The 15,072-nt window shown below is 39.0% G+C and overlaps 1 protein-coding gene across 1 annotated transcript in view; it reads right to left on the reverse strand.

The window, feature by feature from the left end:
- Positions 1–15,072, reverse strand: part of LOC115770181 (nuclear hormone receptor FTZ-F1) — a 41,755-nt gene that overhangs the window by 3,237 nt on the left and 23,446 nt on the right. The window contains exon 3 of the mRNA XM_030715342.1: positions 9,147–9,656. Coding sequence (XP_030571202.1) covers positions 9,147–9,656 — 510 coding nt within the window. The remainder of the gene's footprint in view (positions 1–9,146; positions 9,657–15,072) is intronic.

Consider the following 15,072-nt stretch of genomic DNA (forward strand, 5'->3'; position numbering starts at 1 on the left):
GATTAATATTACATGGAAATATACTTAAACCTATTTATAATGCGATGTCTTGTGATATCTCGAAAAATCCACCCGTTCTGAGTGGAAGATTTAGGATAAGGTTTAAGGGTCAGCTTTAAACTTATTCCCTGAGTTCATCGATACAAGCTTAAAAACATATTCCACCCGCAACCTTGGAAAATAGGTGAAAAACGGTTGCATGCACTTTTTCTTGCATTCCGATCTGCTTCTTACACATTCTCAAAGAACTTGCGGAAATTCATTTTAGACATGTTTCACGCTTTTCGCAAATTCTACGCTTCAAATTCCCGCAAATTCCAACCCTCGAAAGTTTATTTTTCGGCTTTAAGGGTAGCAAAATGAAGACCTCGTTTTTTGTGAAATATTACTTTAGAAGTGAAAGGATTTCACTTTTTCACGAGCAGGAAATGGGTGATTTCTACAATTCGAAGCGAGAAACTTGCATCGCACAAGGAGGGCAAATAACAGCCTAATATCTAATATGTAGATATCATATCAAATTATATTAGAGATATATTTCCCGATTCCAATATTGATAAGATCTCACTCATTTATACGGTGCATAGAGCAATCTTATTTTATGTAGTATTCGATTTGTATTATGATTTATGCTTTACTTTTATCAACCTATGTCGTAGTAGATTGTCTTGGGCATCATATAATTCATTTTTTGGAAATATATATTTCATAAGTAACATCTTCCATATACCCTAAATTTGCATAAAAATCGAACTTACGTACATCGGGCTATGATCTATTATAACGAGCAGTGCTGTGAGCTGTCTAGCTTATGACCTCTGACCTCTATAGCCGCTCACGCTGGCGGATGCATTGACTCAAATCGTCGACAACTTCTCTTTTCGGAGTGATAAACCTTGTTTACCCTTTCCCATTTTGAACTTAAACAGGATCTTATTAAAAAGTATCCAAAACTTTTGGATTTAGCATAGTGTGGATTTTCGCATTATTTCCACAGATAATTGGAACATATATTTCAAGCAAATCAACTCTCTAGTTTGTTACTATATAAGAGAATATATGTATATGTATTTGCATATGTTTTTGTGTCGTTTAAATACAAACACATATGCATATAGAATTATATACATATGCATTAGAAAATGTGTTTCGTATGGCAACAGCTACAATGTAAGAATGCCGCCAAGTTCGTCGCTCTGCGGAGTGTGTGTGTGTGTGTGTGTGTGTGTGAGGGGAGGAGAGGGAAGTGATGTGCACCCAGAAACATAAACAAACAGACGACACAAATACAGATGCAGCGGCCCCAATGCGGCTGATGCAGCAGCGTCGCGCACTTGACAAGAAGAGGTAATAGAGGTGCAAAAACAAAAACCATATACAATATGACAAGCAGGAACAGGTATCTAAGGCATGCCGATGGTGAGATACCCTAGCAGAAAGGGCTTGGAAGTGGTTCTCTTAAATAACTCTCTTATGATAGTTTAGTCCGAATGTTCAATGGGAATATCCTGAGAATCAAGAAAGTTGTTCAATATGCGACCGATTTCTATAGTATTTACATGATTAGCTAGTTGCACGTTTTGATGCCCTTTCAATGGGCATAAGAGGAGACATTTGGTGCGGTAATTGTCCGGCAAGTGCCGTTGTTTTTTAATGCGCGTGGACTCGAATATATATACACACAAATACACACACACTCGCACAGACACATAGGAACGAGACCATAAAATATGCATTTCAAATGCATTGCTACAAAACAAAATTGCAGTGGTTTTTGTTTCTCCTCAAAACAAGTAACTGTAATTTAGGTCAAGCGTATTGTTTACAAATAATCAACGCGCGTGTTTGTATATGTGTGAATATATATATATGTATGTAAGACCTATACATACAAATGTGTGTTGAGGCAGCAAACGAATGCACACAAATTGGCGCTTTGTACTCTTTAACGTCAACGTCGCTGCCAGCGCAACGCCAGCGTCACAGCGACGAGTGCAGAGCGCAGAGCGCAGAGCGCACAACATCACATGGCCAAACACACGAGAGAGTGCTCGTTCGTGCGCTCTCGCTCATTATGCTTGCGTATTGTGGCTGTCATGGGCCGCCGCTATTGCCCGCCATTGCATGGCAACTCGAAAAGCTTTCTATTACGACATTTGCTCACCAACTCTTTCACACGCACATACACATAGACATGGCCACTGGCGTTCGGCACTCGGCACTCACGGCTTTGCCGCATTAGACAATTTTGTTGAATGGAGTAGGTCAAGGACAGTTTTGTGAAACTGGGACAACATGCGCGTTGTTGTTGCTGTCGTCGATTGAAACTCTCTCGCTCTCTCCTCTCCCCATTCCAATGATAAACTCTCACTCACACTCTCACTCTTACTTATTGCTCGTCGGACCTACTCTATGTGTGTGTGCTTGTGTGTGGTTAGCGGACGCGTGCTTACAAAGGCCGCACCATCTTAGGCCAAGACAATTTATGTTGAGTTTACACGAGTTGTGGATATCTTCTTCTTTAAAGGCGTGTATGGAAGTGTTAGTTCGATTGCGTGTACTTCGTGAAGGCAGGTCTGTGTAAATATGTATATACGTGCGAAATACGAGAAATATAAAATTTAAATGTAATTTTTACAAGACAGACTAAAACGGCAGCTGATACCTTAACTTTTATCGAGCCCATAGAAAAAATCGATCGAAAATCAAGTTCCCAGAAGGAACCATCGAACGGAAATTGGGTTCATGAGTTGTAGGTTATATAAACTTCCCCAAAGAGCATTAAAATACACTCCATTAAAAAGAATTGTATTAAGCACACACGTCGTATGATTGATTTTAAGTAACTGTACAAGTGAATATTGCGTATACCAAACGTGGTCCATATAACCAGAAATGTTACCAAGTACTTCCAGAAACCAAAAGAATGCCAGGCTTGTTGAACAGATAATCAACATACTCCCACCACGCAAGGGAACTGAGGGGTTGAGCTAAATAAATAAATAGAATAGGACATAACTTATACATGTTGCTGTCCTAGTTTGAGTCAGGTTCTAAGGAGTGTTTCGTAGAGGACATTTGTATAAGGTTATTAGGTTATCTGATGTTGAAGGATATCAATGCTGGGACAACTAACGTTAATAATGAAGTTGAAAATTCGTGACTTTCTGAGATATCCATTATAATATTGTAATAGCAATTGTATTGTCCTTAAGGCAATTCAATTAATTACTTATCAATGTAGGCAACATTCAACAGTAATATATTATATAAATATATATGTATATTCTTGCTGGCGTTGCCTGGACTTTCTCAAAATCTATGAAGTTGAATTTAATTGAAGTTGAGATCTTTAAAAATCTCTTTGAATCAAACTAAGCACCACATTCTGGTAGTTATTCCAACATAGCAAAGTTACATCAAGTGTTCTAGTCGGAAGGACCCGACTAGTAGATAACCAGAAACCGGCGAGTTACCGTTATAAACATTGAAGCAGCAGCTGGGCCAATTCTACTCTAATTTGTGATCAGCTTCGGTGTTTATTGTCCGATCTTTATGATACTTTCAGTTCATGCATATGCAAAAAGAAGTATTCTTTAAATTTGAGTGGAACGGGGCGAAATATAAAATTAACTAGCATTCCTATTTTTGGTATGCATACTATACGAACTCTTACATACCATATTTTGGGGAAGTTTCTGAGCTATTCATAAAAAACTGTCCAATAATCAATTTTCATCTATATTTTGACAATGAAATACCAAGTTTCAGTTCAGTTTATACCGACTGACATGGCTTGATCGACTCAGTTTGTTGTCCTGATCAATGAGAAATATGCTAAATGGTGTTAGACTTGCCTCCTTCTGGGTTTTACATGGATAAGTCGATTTTCAACAGTTATATGGTATAATTGATAATGAAATAAATGTGAAATGATAAATGTTCTTGTAGCCGGCATTTCATAGATTCGAACCCGCAACCTACTGCTTCGAGTTGCGTTCTTTTAACCAAATGTATACTATGAAAGATCGTACCAGTCAAAATTACATGTGTGTATGTTTTAAAAGGCAACGCGCTTAATCTTGATAAACCAAATATAGATTCAATAAGCCCACAAATATATTTGAGACTGACGCGAGTTACATAAAGCCAAGTCTAAGCTGGGTTTAGCAATTCGCTCATCTGATTCACTTTTTCACTTTGCTCAGAGACTCGTAAGTGTACTCATGTGTTCAACTGTTCAAACCGAAACAGTTACAGGGTGTATTTCCAAGACGCACATACAGATAATATACAAAATTCAAGCAACAGCAACAACAACAACAAGTTCCCATGTGAGTCACTCTCATTCGATTACAGCAGCGGCAGTTATCATGACGAGTTTGGCAAAACGTAGGCACCGAGCCAAACCGGGCTGAAATTTAAGTAAAAACAAAACAGAAAAGCAAAGCTAAAAGCGTTGCGCTTGGCGAAGAGCACAGCGAAGGCGCTCAATGCTACTGCTGCGCTGACGAAAGCGTCAAGAGATTACGACAGAGTTGTCATAGCGACGACGTCGGCGTTGGCGCTAGCAGAGGCGGCAGCGCAGCAGCAGCAAAAAAAAAAAACGGAAGGACGGAACGAGTGACCACACTGGCAAAAACGTTCGAAATAACTCAGTGAGTATTAACAAAGCAGAGTGCTCAAGTTGAGTGTCACGACTAGGGCATACCCTGTACTCAGCTTTGCATTGCCGAAACTTCCATTCGTACATACACGACGTATGCTGCTTAATGTTTTATATGCCAAAAGCCAAAACATGCTAAAAATGTGTGTCAATCGATATTGAGTTAGCAAAAGAACTTATCCATACAATTTAATGAACCTGACCTAGTAAATGACCTGCATATATACACAACAAGTTGCAAATCACCAAACCAATATACTCTTCTGCCTACTGCGAACAGAATATAAAAATAAAAGCCAGAAAACGTGCACAACGACAGCCCCATGTACAAAACAGCACAGCGCGGCGCAGCGCAGCGCTCTCTACATGTTGCATTGATTGCACAAACACAGACGCCAGTTTACATTTATATATCACGTGCACGCACACAGCCACGCTGCGGAATCTAGGTCATGAGCGCAAGAGACGGCACTATGGGCCAATCGTGCCAATGTGCAAACGAGATGGCAATACGCCTAACTACATACATATGCACGTTACAAATAAACTTATTTGCGAGCAATATGTGTGTATAAATGCGAGAGAGCAAGCGCGCTGCCTCCCCCCCCCCCCCCCCCCCCCCCCCCCCCCCCACCGCCCTCTCGCTGTGTGCTTTGGAGAGAAGGCAAATGAAAAACAAAACCAATTTTTTGACTACATTCTTTTTTTTTTTTTGTACCCTTGTGGAGCACTATAAATTTTTCATGAAATGTGTTACGCATTGAAGAAGACATTTTCCACCTCATAAATAAATATATTTTGTGCGTTTAACTTTCGGTTTTAATGCAAACTAATCATTGTTTTATGCTCTCCTGGTTGAACATGGCGAATATTCGCAGTTAGTTTGCAGGCTTTTTAAACGGCATAAAAACGATCGATCAAAATGGAGGATTTGATGATGAAATAAATAATAATTCGCGATTTCCGGACTCAATTTAGCACGAATCCCAGGCGTGTGTTAGCCAAAGTTACTTTAAAGATCCTTTCCTATAATTATGAAACTCATAAAGAAAAGTTAGTGAATCTGAATCATTATTTTTAATTGATTGGCGGGATCAGTGCAAAATAATAAACAAATTAACTGCAAGCCTAACTTACAGAGAAATGCAAAACAAAATAATTGAGCAAATATGGAAATTCTTTAAAGTCTTAAGGCTTTAATATTACGTAACACATACTATGCATATTATTATACACATTTTTGAGTGTTTTTGAATAAATATTATCAATCTGTGAAAGAGTGTAAAAAATGTTAAACCAAAACATAAATGTAAACTGAGATATTTCGATACTAGAGTGTGTTCCACTAACTCTCCAGCTGACAGAATAACTCTCCACTGATCGAAAATGTATATACTTTATAGAGTCGGGAACATAATTATTATATAATTAAGCAAAGTTGAAATACCTTAGGGAAAGCTATAAACAAACATGGGTTCGTCTTATATAAGACGTCCGACACTCGAAAACCAATTATTCAAAGAAATTGTTATGTGGAGTAAAATAATATATATGACGATAAATATTAAAATGGATTGTAATCCCCTCAGTGCTCCCCCCCCCCCCCCTCCCATACAATTTACCTTAAATATTTCTCACTTACAGACGTGTATTTTGGGCCCCAGTTTGGACCCAGCCCGATTGCCCGCATATTATTTCCACACTTTTACACACTCGATACTCTAAAAGTGTTTTGCATAATAATTCACGGCTGTTTGTTGTCAATTGTTGCCCCTTCCCGCCAGCTGCTTGGCCCGTCGGCCCTGCCATGGCCCATTTAGGCCGCACACTATGTCCAAATAGGCGTGCACATTATAGAGCGAAAACTAAAACCAAGTAAATGCGCTCTAGGCATGACTGGAAGATACCCTGTAGCTAGCGTCGAGTTGCCATCACAGACAGACAGCTTGAGTTGTCGGCTTTGCTCCGTCTTAAATATAAACTGTATATTTTTGCAGTGGCTGTGCTTCTTCTTTCATTAGTTTATATCAAAGTAAATGCCAGTTTGATAAAAATCGTTGTTTATAGTCCGATTTTTATGAATTTTATCTCTCAAATGACTTATTTTTAACCCTTTAGGGTACATTATATTTTTCCCAGGATATGTTTAACGCACACCTGCGATCCCTGATTTTTAACAAGATACCCATTTAAGCTTGTTTCCATACAAAGTTTCTCAGTTTTAAAGCATTCGTCAGGAACAAAACTTTACATAATCCCAGGCAGTACGTATATATGTATGTATGTCGGAATCGGCTCTAACATAGAAATGATTAGTAAGAGCCTAAGTACTTTTATGAAGAAGAAGGACAGCCGCTGTTTTCTTTAGATCATTTTTTTAATTTTGGGTAAAAAGGGGAAGGTAGCCAAAAGCTGAAAGAAATATAAATACCAAATTAGGTGCCAATAGCTCCTAAAAGAACGTCCTTCTGAAATCGACATAGATCTATAGGTTAATACAGACATACGGTTAGAGCAAGATCGCCACAGCGAGTCGTCCTCTCTTCTGCCTGTTACATCAATATTCACACGCACATGCTACCCGTTTTTACGCATTTTCAACGGGTACAAAGTGTTAAAAGATTACAAAACTCAAAAAGAGCATACGCACACACACACACACACACAGAAGAGAGAAAGAGTGGAAGGGGGACGAGCGAGAGAGAACGGCGAATGATTCAAAAGCTTAAAGCGAACACTCATCTCAATGATGAGGCACAGCTCACAGCAGCAGAAGCAGAAGCTCAGCAGCTAGAAAGCTTTACAGCTCGCATGGCTCATCATGCGGCCCTTTAGCCTTACAAGTGTATACCCTGTACCCATGGAGGATGGGTAACTAGGATGGCTAGAAGAGGCCGAGTTTCCTAAGCAGTCGATCTAGTCTGCTTCGACAAGATGTTATATAATAACACTAAAATATCTTTAATCCCTGATATACCCTACGCAAATCAAATAACCCCACTTCGACTTAATTATAATCGATAAGTATCGATTTTTGACAAAGGGAGTGTCCAGGGAATAAGCACAGCTGCTAACCAAATTGTGCATGCAACAAAGTCAAAGAACAGAGTATCTGCTAGTCGTGCACTGCCAGTTTAGCTTACTTTATTACTAAATAGGACTCTATTTTGAAAATTAACCAGAAAAACGCAAAAACAACAACCGAAACGAGATTAAAGAACATATCCCACAAGCAGCGGGCGAAAAGAGAGCAAGACCGAGAGAGAGAGAGAATAAATTAAAGCCGTTACTGAGCAAACTTTGGATTGTGAGAGGAAACCACAGACAGAGCGAAATACAAAAAAAAAAAAACAAAACTCAAACTTTTTGTTTCGCTCGCACTTTTTCGGGTTTTATTCGATTTTATTTACCTTCCGTTTGGCGAAACTTGGGATAGGTCTGGAATACGTCAGAACAGAAATTCATACAGAAAATATAAATAATAATTCGACAGAACACTCGCAAAATTGCGAACAGTGGAGCGAAATTTGAGTTCAAATCTGTGAATTCGCATCATTTGGGTTTTGGGTGACACTTGAAAAGGCTCCAATTACCAAAGAAAATCAATTTCCCTTGAGCTTTACTGGGCTGGATTGATTCTTTCATGTAATTACATATTTTGTGCGCATTTATAAATAATAACGAATATCGATTTAAGTACGCGAATCGTTTGCAGCTGTCGTATCCCCATATTGAGTACATTTATATATGTATATATTAACATATGTTCCGTTTATGGGAAATGCTAATTTTCAAATAATTGAGATTTGGTGGGGTAAAATTGTGAAGCAAGAGGAACTCATTGCAAGGAACTGCAGGAAATGTAATGAAAGACATGTTGTACTTAAATTAAAGGTATTTTAAGTTAAGCCGAGTAATAGGGGAAAATTTGGGAAAACCCAATAGAAAAAACTGCACAGGGATCAAGGAACCAAACCAAGTAAATCCCCAATTTAAGACATTCTTCCCACTTGCTCCTTCAGATCCTCCAGATCCTCAATTAACTCATATACGGAATTTAAAATAAGTTAGGCCATCCTAAAAGATGTTAACTAACGAATGAAGTTTTAAATGAAAAACTCGCTGAAAATGAAAATAAAATGGGTTCTATATATCGAATAGAACTAAATTCCATGAGGGATTTTGCTTTAAAAAAGTTTTGTATATAAAAACACTTGAAAGAAAAGATTCCTTTAGGAACTTTGCATTAAAGAAGTTTTGGATACGAAAACCCTTGAAACTGGAGATTACATTAGAAATTTTACTTTGGAGAAGTTTTGGATATGAAAATCGTTGAAAAAGGATATTCCATTAAAAATTTTACTGATAGATCAATATAGAAACCCTTGAAAGAATCCTTGAATGAATATATTCCATTGAGAACTTCAAAGAAGTTTTGAATATGAAAAAGCCAGGAAATAATATGATATTGTTGACCTACCTTCTAGTTTCATGCCCACCTCCAGGCACTTTTGGAATCGACAATATGGACAACGTTTGCGCTGCGTCTTATCGATGTGGCAGGAGCGCTCCGCAACGCAAGTGTAGACCTTTTTGTTCTGAACGGTGCGCTTGAAGAAGCCCTTGCAGGACTCGCACGTGAGCAGGCCGTAATGATAGCCGCTCACCTTGTCGCCGCAGACGGGGCACAGCTCCTCGAACAGGTGCTTAAAGTCGATGGCCTCGCCGCCGCCAGAGCTGGCGCTCGTCCCGCCATGATGCCCCCCACCAGCGCCGTTCGCACCGCCAGCGCCGCCCGACGCACCGCTGCCGCCCACGCTGCCGGACATGTGCGCAACCGAGGCGCCGCCAGCGCCCGGCGGCAGCAGCATATAACCGTTGCCCGCAGCGCCGCTGCCGCCGTTCAGCAGCTGGCCAGAGTTGCCAGCCGCCGCGTTGCCAGCTCCATTGCCGCTTTGCTGCGAATGAGATGAGTTCGTTTCCTGATACCCTGTCGGAAATATATACTGTGAATCGAAATTGTATATATAGGAGTAAGAGGAGGCGTTGAATTGGTTCGCGGCATTCGTATTGTTGCTGGCAATATTCTGTTGTTGTTGCTGCTGCTGTTGTTGTTGTTGTTGGTAATGTTGTTGTTGTTGTTGTTGCTGGTGATGCGTGTGATGTTGTTGTTGTTGCTGTTGCTGCTGATGATTGCCCAATTGCAGCGTGTAGGCGCTGTAATCGTTATCGGAATTGCTCAAAGCGTTTGTATCGTTATCGTTGTTGTTGTTGCTGCTGCTGTTATTGCCACTGTTATTGCCGCTGTTATTGCCACTGTTATTGTTGTTGTTGGTGTTGCTCTGCGCTGGACTCGCGGGCTGCTGCTGGTCGAGCTGCATGCTAAACGGCGACAGATTCAGCGACGATATAAACTGTACAGTCGCCTGTTGTGGATCCATTTCTAATAACATTTCATTGAATTTTAACTTAGAGACCGAGCTGTTGCTGTAACTTGTTCTTGTTGTTGTGTTTGTTAGATTGGACGGTGGCAATAATTTGTTGCCCTTTTATTTGATTTAATATTTAGCTTTGTTTATATTCTTTTGTTCACATTTGTTATTTGATAACAATTTGAGTTTTAGTTTTTTTTTTTTTTTTTTTCTATTTATATTTTTGCATATTGTTGCTGTTATGTTTGTTAACATACGGTGGTCTGGCCCTTGCGATTAACTGTTGATGCATTTTTATAAGTAACATTTTCAGCAGCACAAATTAATTTTTTAGCATTTTTATGAATTTTTTTATTTTTAAAGTTATGAAATTTGAATATCTGTGTAATTAATTTAATTGATTTGAATTGATTGTTATTTTGTTGTAGCTTGTTTTAGAACTTTATAAATTTTTAAAAATATTTTTTTTTATATATATCTATATATAGATTTCACTTGTAGATTTTTGTGGAAATTTATTTAAAATTAACTTGTGTTTTTTTTTTGCAGGTACTTTTACGAGGTGAGTGTGAAGATATATGCACGTAAAATAGGGTATATTTGTCGCCTGGTAAGGAGGTAGGGCTTTTCAACTAATATTTGTATACTTTGTAGAACTTGTGCTGCTTTGTTGTTAAGAGAGAATTGTATCCGTTTTAAACTTGGTTTAATTAAGCGTTGGTATTTTCTATTGTAGTATTTTGTTTGGTGCGTTTTTCAACACTGCTTATCGGTTTGGGTTGCACAGTTTTATAATTTATTCATTTGGCTGGCTTCTTGTTTTGCATTTTAGACAACAAAAATGTTGCATTGCTCTCCCACTCCTACTTTCTCAGCGAACAGACACAACGCACCAGAGCAGAGAGAACATAATCCTTGGGCTGTTCCTGCTGTGGGTGCGAAATGCCGTGGAAAGAGGTAAGAGAAGCGTATGCAATATTTTGTTTTGTTATTATTCGTATTATTGATGTATTGATGAATTGCTAGATTCAATGTTGTTGCTGTTGTTGTTGTTGTTGTTGTTGTTGTTGCTGTTGCTGTTGTTGTGTTGTCATTTGGGCCAAATGCAAGCGCAATACTATTGTGATTTCTGTACACACACGCACACACACATTTGTCGTCAACAAGCACACTCGATGTTGTTGTTTGGCATATGTAACATATACTATGTATATGAATTATAATTTTTTTTCTTTTTATATGTAGGTTATTTTGCTATGCGAAAAACACGACCAACATCAACCACGTATCTCGATTGACTAAACCCAAGCAAACGGCGAGGATACCCGCCATACACTAAAGCGCTGCTGCCGCTGCCACTGCTGCTGCTGCTGCCACTGCTGCTGCTTGCAGCGACAGCGCAGTTGGCGCAGGCAGCGCTTTACTCTCGCTCTCATCGGGCACATTGCGATATTACGTATGCGCCACTTGTGTATGTTTACGTATATGTGTATGAGTATGTGTGTGTGTGAGTGGGAGCCAGTTTCACTTTCAATGCGCGCGAGCTCGCGCTCTCATTTTTATGCGAGCTTCTTGCTTTGCTTTGCTTGGCTTGACTTAGTGCCCCCCTTTTTGCTGCTGTTGTTGTTGTTGTTGTTGCTGTTGTTGTTGTTGTTGTTGTGGTTAACACTGCATTAAAATTCAAACTGCGCTGAAAGCGAAAGTGAAACTTTTTGACACAGCTTTTGGGCCACTGTAGACGACGGTCGGGTCGACTCATTCTATCGGATATAGCACCGTTAAAGCTACCAATATTATGAAAGCGCTAAGCTTTGCGTTAAAGCTGCTTCTGTTTTGTAATTGGTAACAACTTTTTACTTCATTTACTCAAGTGCCAACTACATATTTTGGAGTTTTGCTTTTTCATTCTTCAAGTCTCTGTATATTTCCCTCGTGCTGCCAACTCTCGTCGGCGGCTGCGCTCAGTTTCTTTTTTTTTTTTTTGTTTTTCGTTGTTGTTTCTTTTTCTTATATTTCATTGTTGTGTGTGTGTGTTTGCTCGTCTCCTCTGTGCTCTCAATTATTTGTGGGTTTCTGTTGTTGCATTTGTTCATGACACAGTTTTAATATGACGTGTTTTTGTTTCCTATTTCTCTCGCTTTTTTTTATATATATATATTGTGTGCATATGCACATATATTTGGCTAATTTATAATATTGTATTTTTTATTTTATTTTATTTTTTATATATATCCTCATTGCATACTTTATTATATATTTTATTTATTTTTTTGTATATTTATCCTCATTTTATTATTTAATTTATATTTTTTAAACGTCATATTATGTTATTTATATATTCTCTTATTTATTTTTTAATGTATTATTATTCTAGTTATTTTTTTAATTATTTATTATTTATTTTATTTTAATTATTTTTACCAAATTTATTCTCAATATACTTCTATTTGATTTCTTAATTTAATTAAAAACTTATTTAAACAATCTCTTGTTTTATGTTTCTTCTTCTATTCTCTGCTTGTTTTAAGATTTTTTACAATTTGAATGGCAGCATTTTGTTGCATTCGCTCACATATGCCGCAATCTGACCCCGTTTACTCGGCGTATACGTAACATGCCGTCTGCAGTCCTCTTATTAACACATTAAACAACAGACTCCAGAGAAGGATGCGCCAGGTATGAGACACATATATGATAAAACCCGCATCATGAGTGCCACAGACCAACCAGCACGACTAGCAGATACCCTGTGCACAGCTATGTTGAAGTTGCCATTAGCAAAGCTTCTCCTCGCTTTGGTACACATTGACAGATAGATAGATATATATGATATATAGTGTTCGATCTGGCATACATATATCCAGGCAAAACACATAAAGACTTCAGTGAAGGCTTTTTCGCATTAAAAGATAAACAACTCCTTGCCTCGATCAATAGCACATCAAAGCGACATTCTCTGCTTGTTTCAATTTGTAGAGGGTATGTTATTTCGTTTAAAAACGAAGAATTACATAAGTCAATGCCGACGTTGAAAGGAGCATAAAAAAGCAAACTTTCACCCGGCTGCGCATTCCACATTGCCGCAAAACTCAATTCCTTAACCAAACGAACGGAACCCAAAGAAGTCGATCAGGCTGGAACGATGTCCATTAATATGCAACGTCTTCTCAGCGGCAAAACATAAAAAGCCGCCAGTGGGCAGTAGCAGACTAGCACATACCCTAAACTCGACTGGGGAATATCCTTAATTCTGCTCAAATATGCATATGAACTTATCTACTTATTCCTTTTAAGAATTTCGATTCCTCAAACTCTTATCGTAGTGGATATTGATGATGCCTGGGAATGTATATATATATATACCCTTGATGGGGTATGCCTGTTGCATAAATGCCCCCTTTTTTTTAGCCATTTTCAATGGGTTCAGAGTACAAAGCAAAACATTGCCACATTTTGTGTTGAGGCGGAGACTTGGAATTACCCCGCGCAACGGAATAAAATGCAGTTAATATATTAAAAAAACAAGAGAGGGAGAGAGAGAGAGAGAGAGAAAAACAATATTTCAATATGTTAAAGGAGAGAGTAAATAAAAAAAACAGAAACAGATGCACGTGAATAATTTTCAAAGTATTTCGATTGTTGTTGTTGTAATCTTTGCTGAAACACGTTTGCAGTTGGGAATTACAACATTTCCAGTGCGCCCCATTGGATCTTCCTCTTCTTCTACTTCTTCTTCCTCCTCCTCTTCTTCTTCTACGAGTCTGACACAAAACCAAAAACAACAGCGCAGACTTAAAGTTAATTTTCATTTCCTTCCACAAATTTGTTCGTGACCGTAACACAAAATGAACAGAGAGAGAGAGAGAGAGAGAGAGAGAGAGAGAGAGAGAGAGAGAGAGCGAGAGAGGGAGAGGGGGCGAGAGAGAGAGAGGGAGCTTTTCCATATGGCCAAGGCAAGTAATGACAAAGCACAATGCGTTTTCTGTGTGTGGCAATCACCCAAGCCTACACACACACACACACACACACACACACTCGGGCAAGCTTTACTCGCACGTTCAGTTGATTAAGAAAAAAGACGAAGAAAAAAAACACATGCAAAAACAGGTTTTTCAGTTTTTGGCAGCAAGAAATACCTTTTAGCCAGGCCACTAGGTTTAAAGCCCAATGCGGCCTCTTCAACTCCGACTCCGACTCCGACTTCGACTTCGACTCTGAGTTCGCTTCTGGCATTGGCAAATGCCTCGCTAACTGTTGCCTGTTGCCCGTTTTGCCTGTTTCGCCCGTTTCGCCCGTTTTGCCTGCCTTTAAGCCAAAGCTGAGAACCCAATTTCTTTTGGGTGCCCGAAAAGATCTCTCTTTGGAGCCGTTGCCTATTTGCGTTTACCGCGTAAATGTGTGTAAAGAGGGCATATCTTAATTGAAAGGAATCTTGTAACATTTTAGAATGCGTGCCCAACATCTTGTTCCCTATCTTTATCAGCGGCAAAAAGTCTATTCGCACATTTGCAACCTCCTTTTCCTCCATTTTCTTACTTTTTCTAAGAGCACAAGCTTCCCTCTCAAATCACTTTGACCCCGCCCACTCCACAGACTTGCGATCTACACCCATAAGCCGAAATATCTCTTCCCTCAAATCCATCTCTTTTCTCTTTCAAGTCTTCAACTAACGAACTATCAATTACACTGCCAAACAGAGTACGGCGCAGTCGGTCAATTCGTTTTACTTGTGTTTTTGTATTTATTTACTTTTCATTTTTTTTCGGCTGTTACCTTTGACTCGTGCGCATGCACAAGACTATTTCGACAGTTGTTTGTCAATCGCGAGTTGGGACTGCAAACGCTTGTAAAATGGAAAAAAAAACCCCAAATATGCCTGTTGAGATACATATGTGTGTCGGCATGATTTGCGGTAAGTCCCAATCCCAGAATATATGGACAAGAATTTGTGGAATTTGAGCCAGCTTGCGACAA

This window comes from Drosophila novamexicana, unplaced genomic scaffold, assembly GCF_003285875.2.
Source record: "Drosophila novamexicana strain 15010-1031.04,08,12 unplaced genomic scaffold, DnovRS2.1 tig00004555-arrow-pilon, whole genome shotgun sequence".
In the NCBI taxonomy this organism is placed as follows: Eukaryota; Metazoa; Arthropoda; class Insecta; order Diptera; family Drosophilidae; genus Drosophila; species Drosophila novamexicana.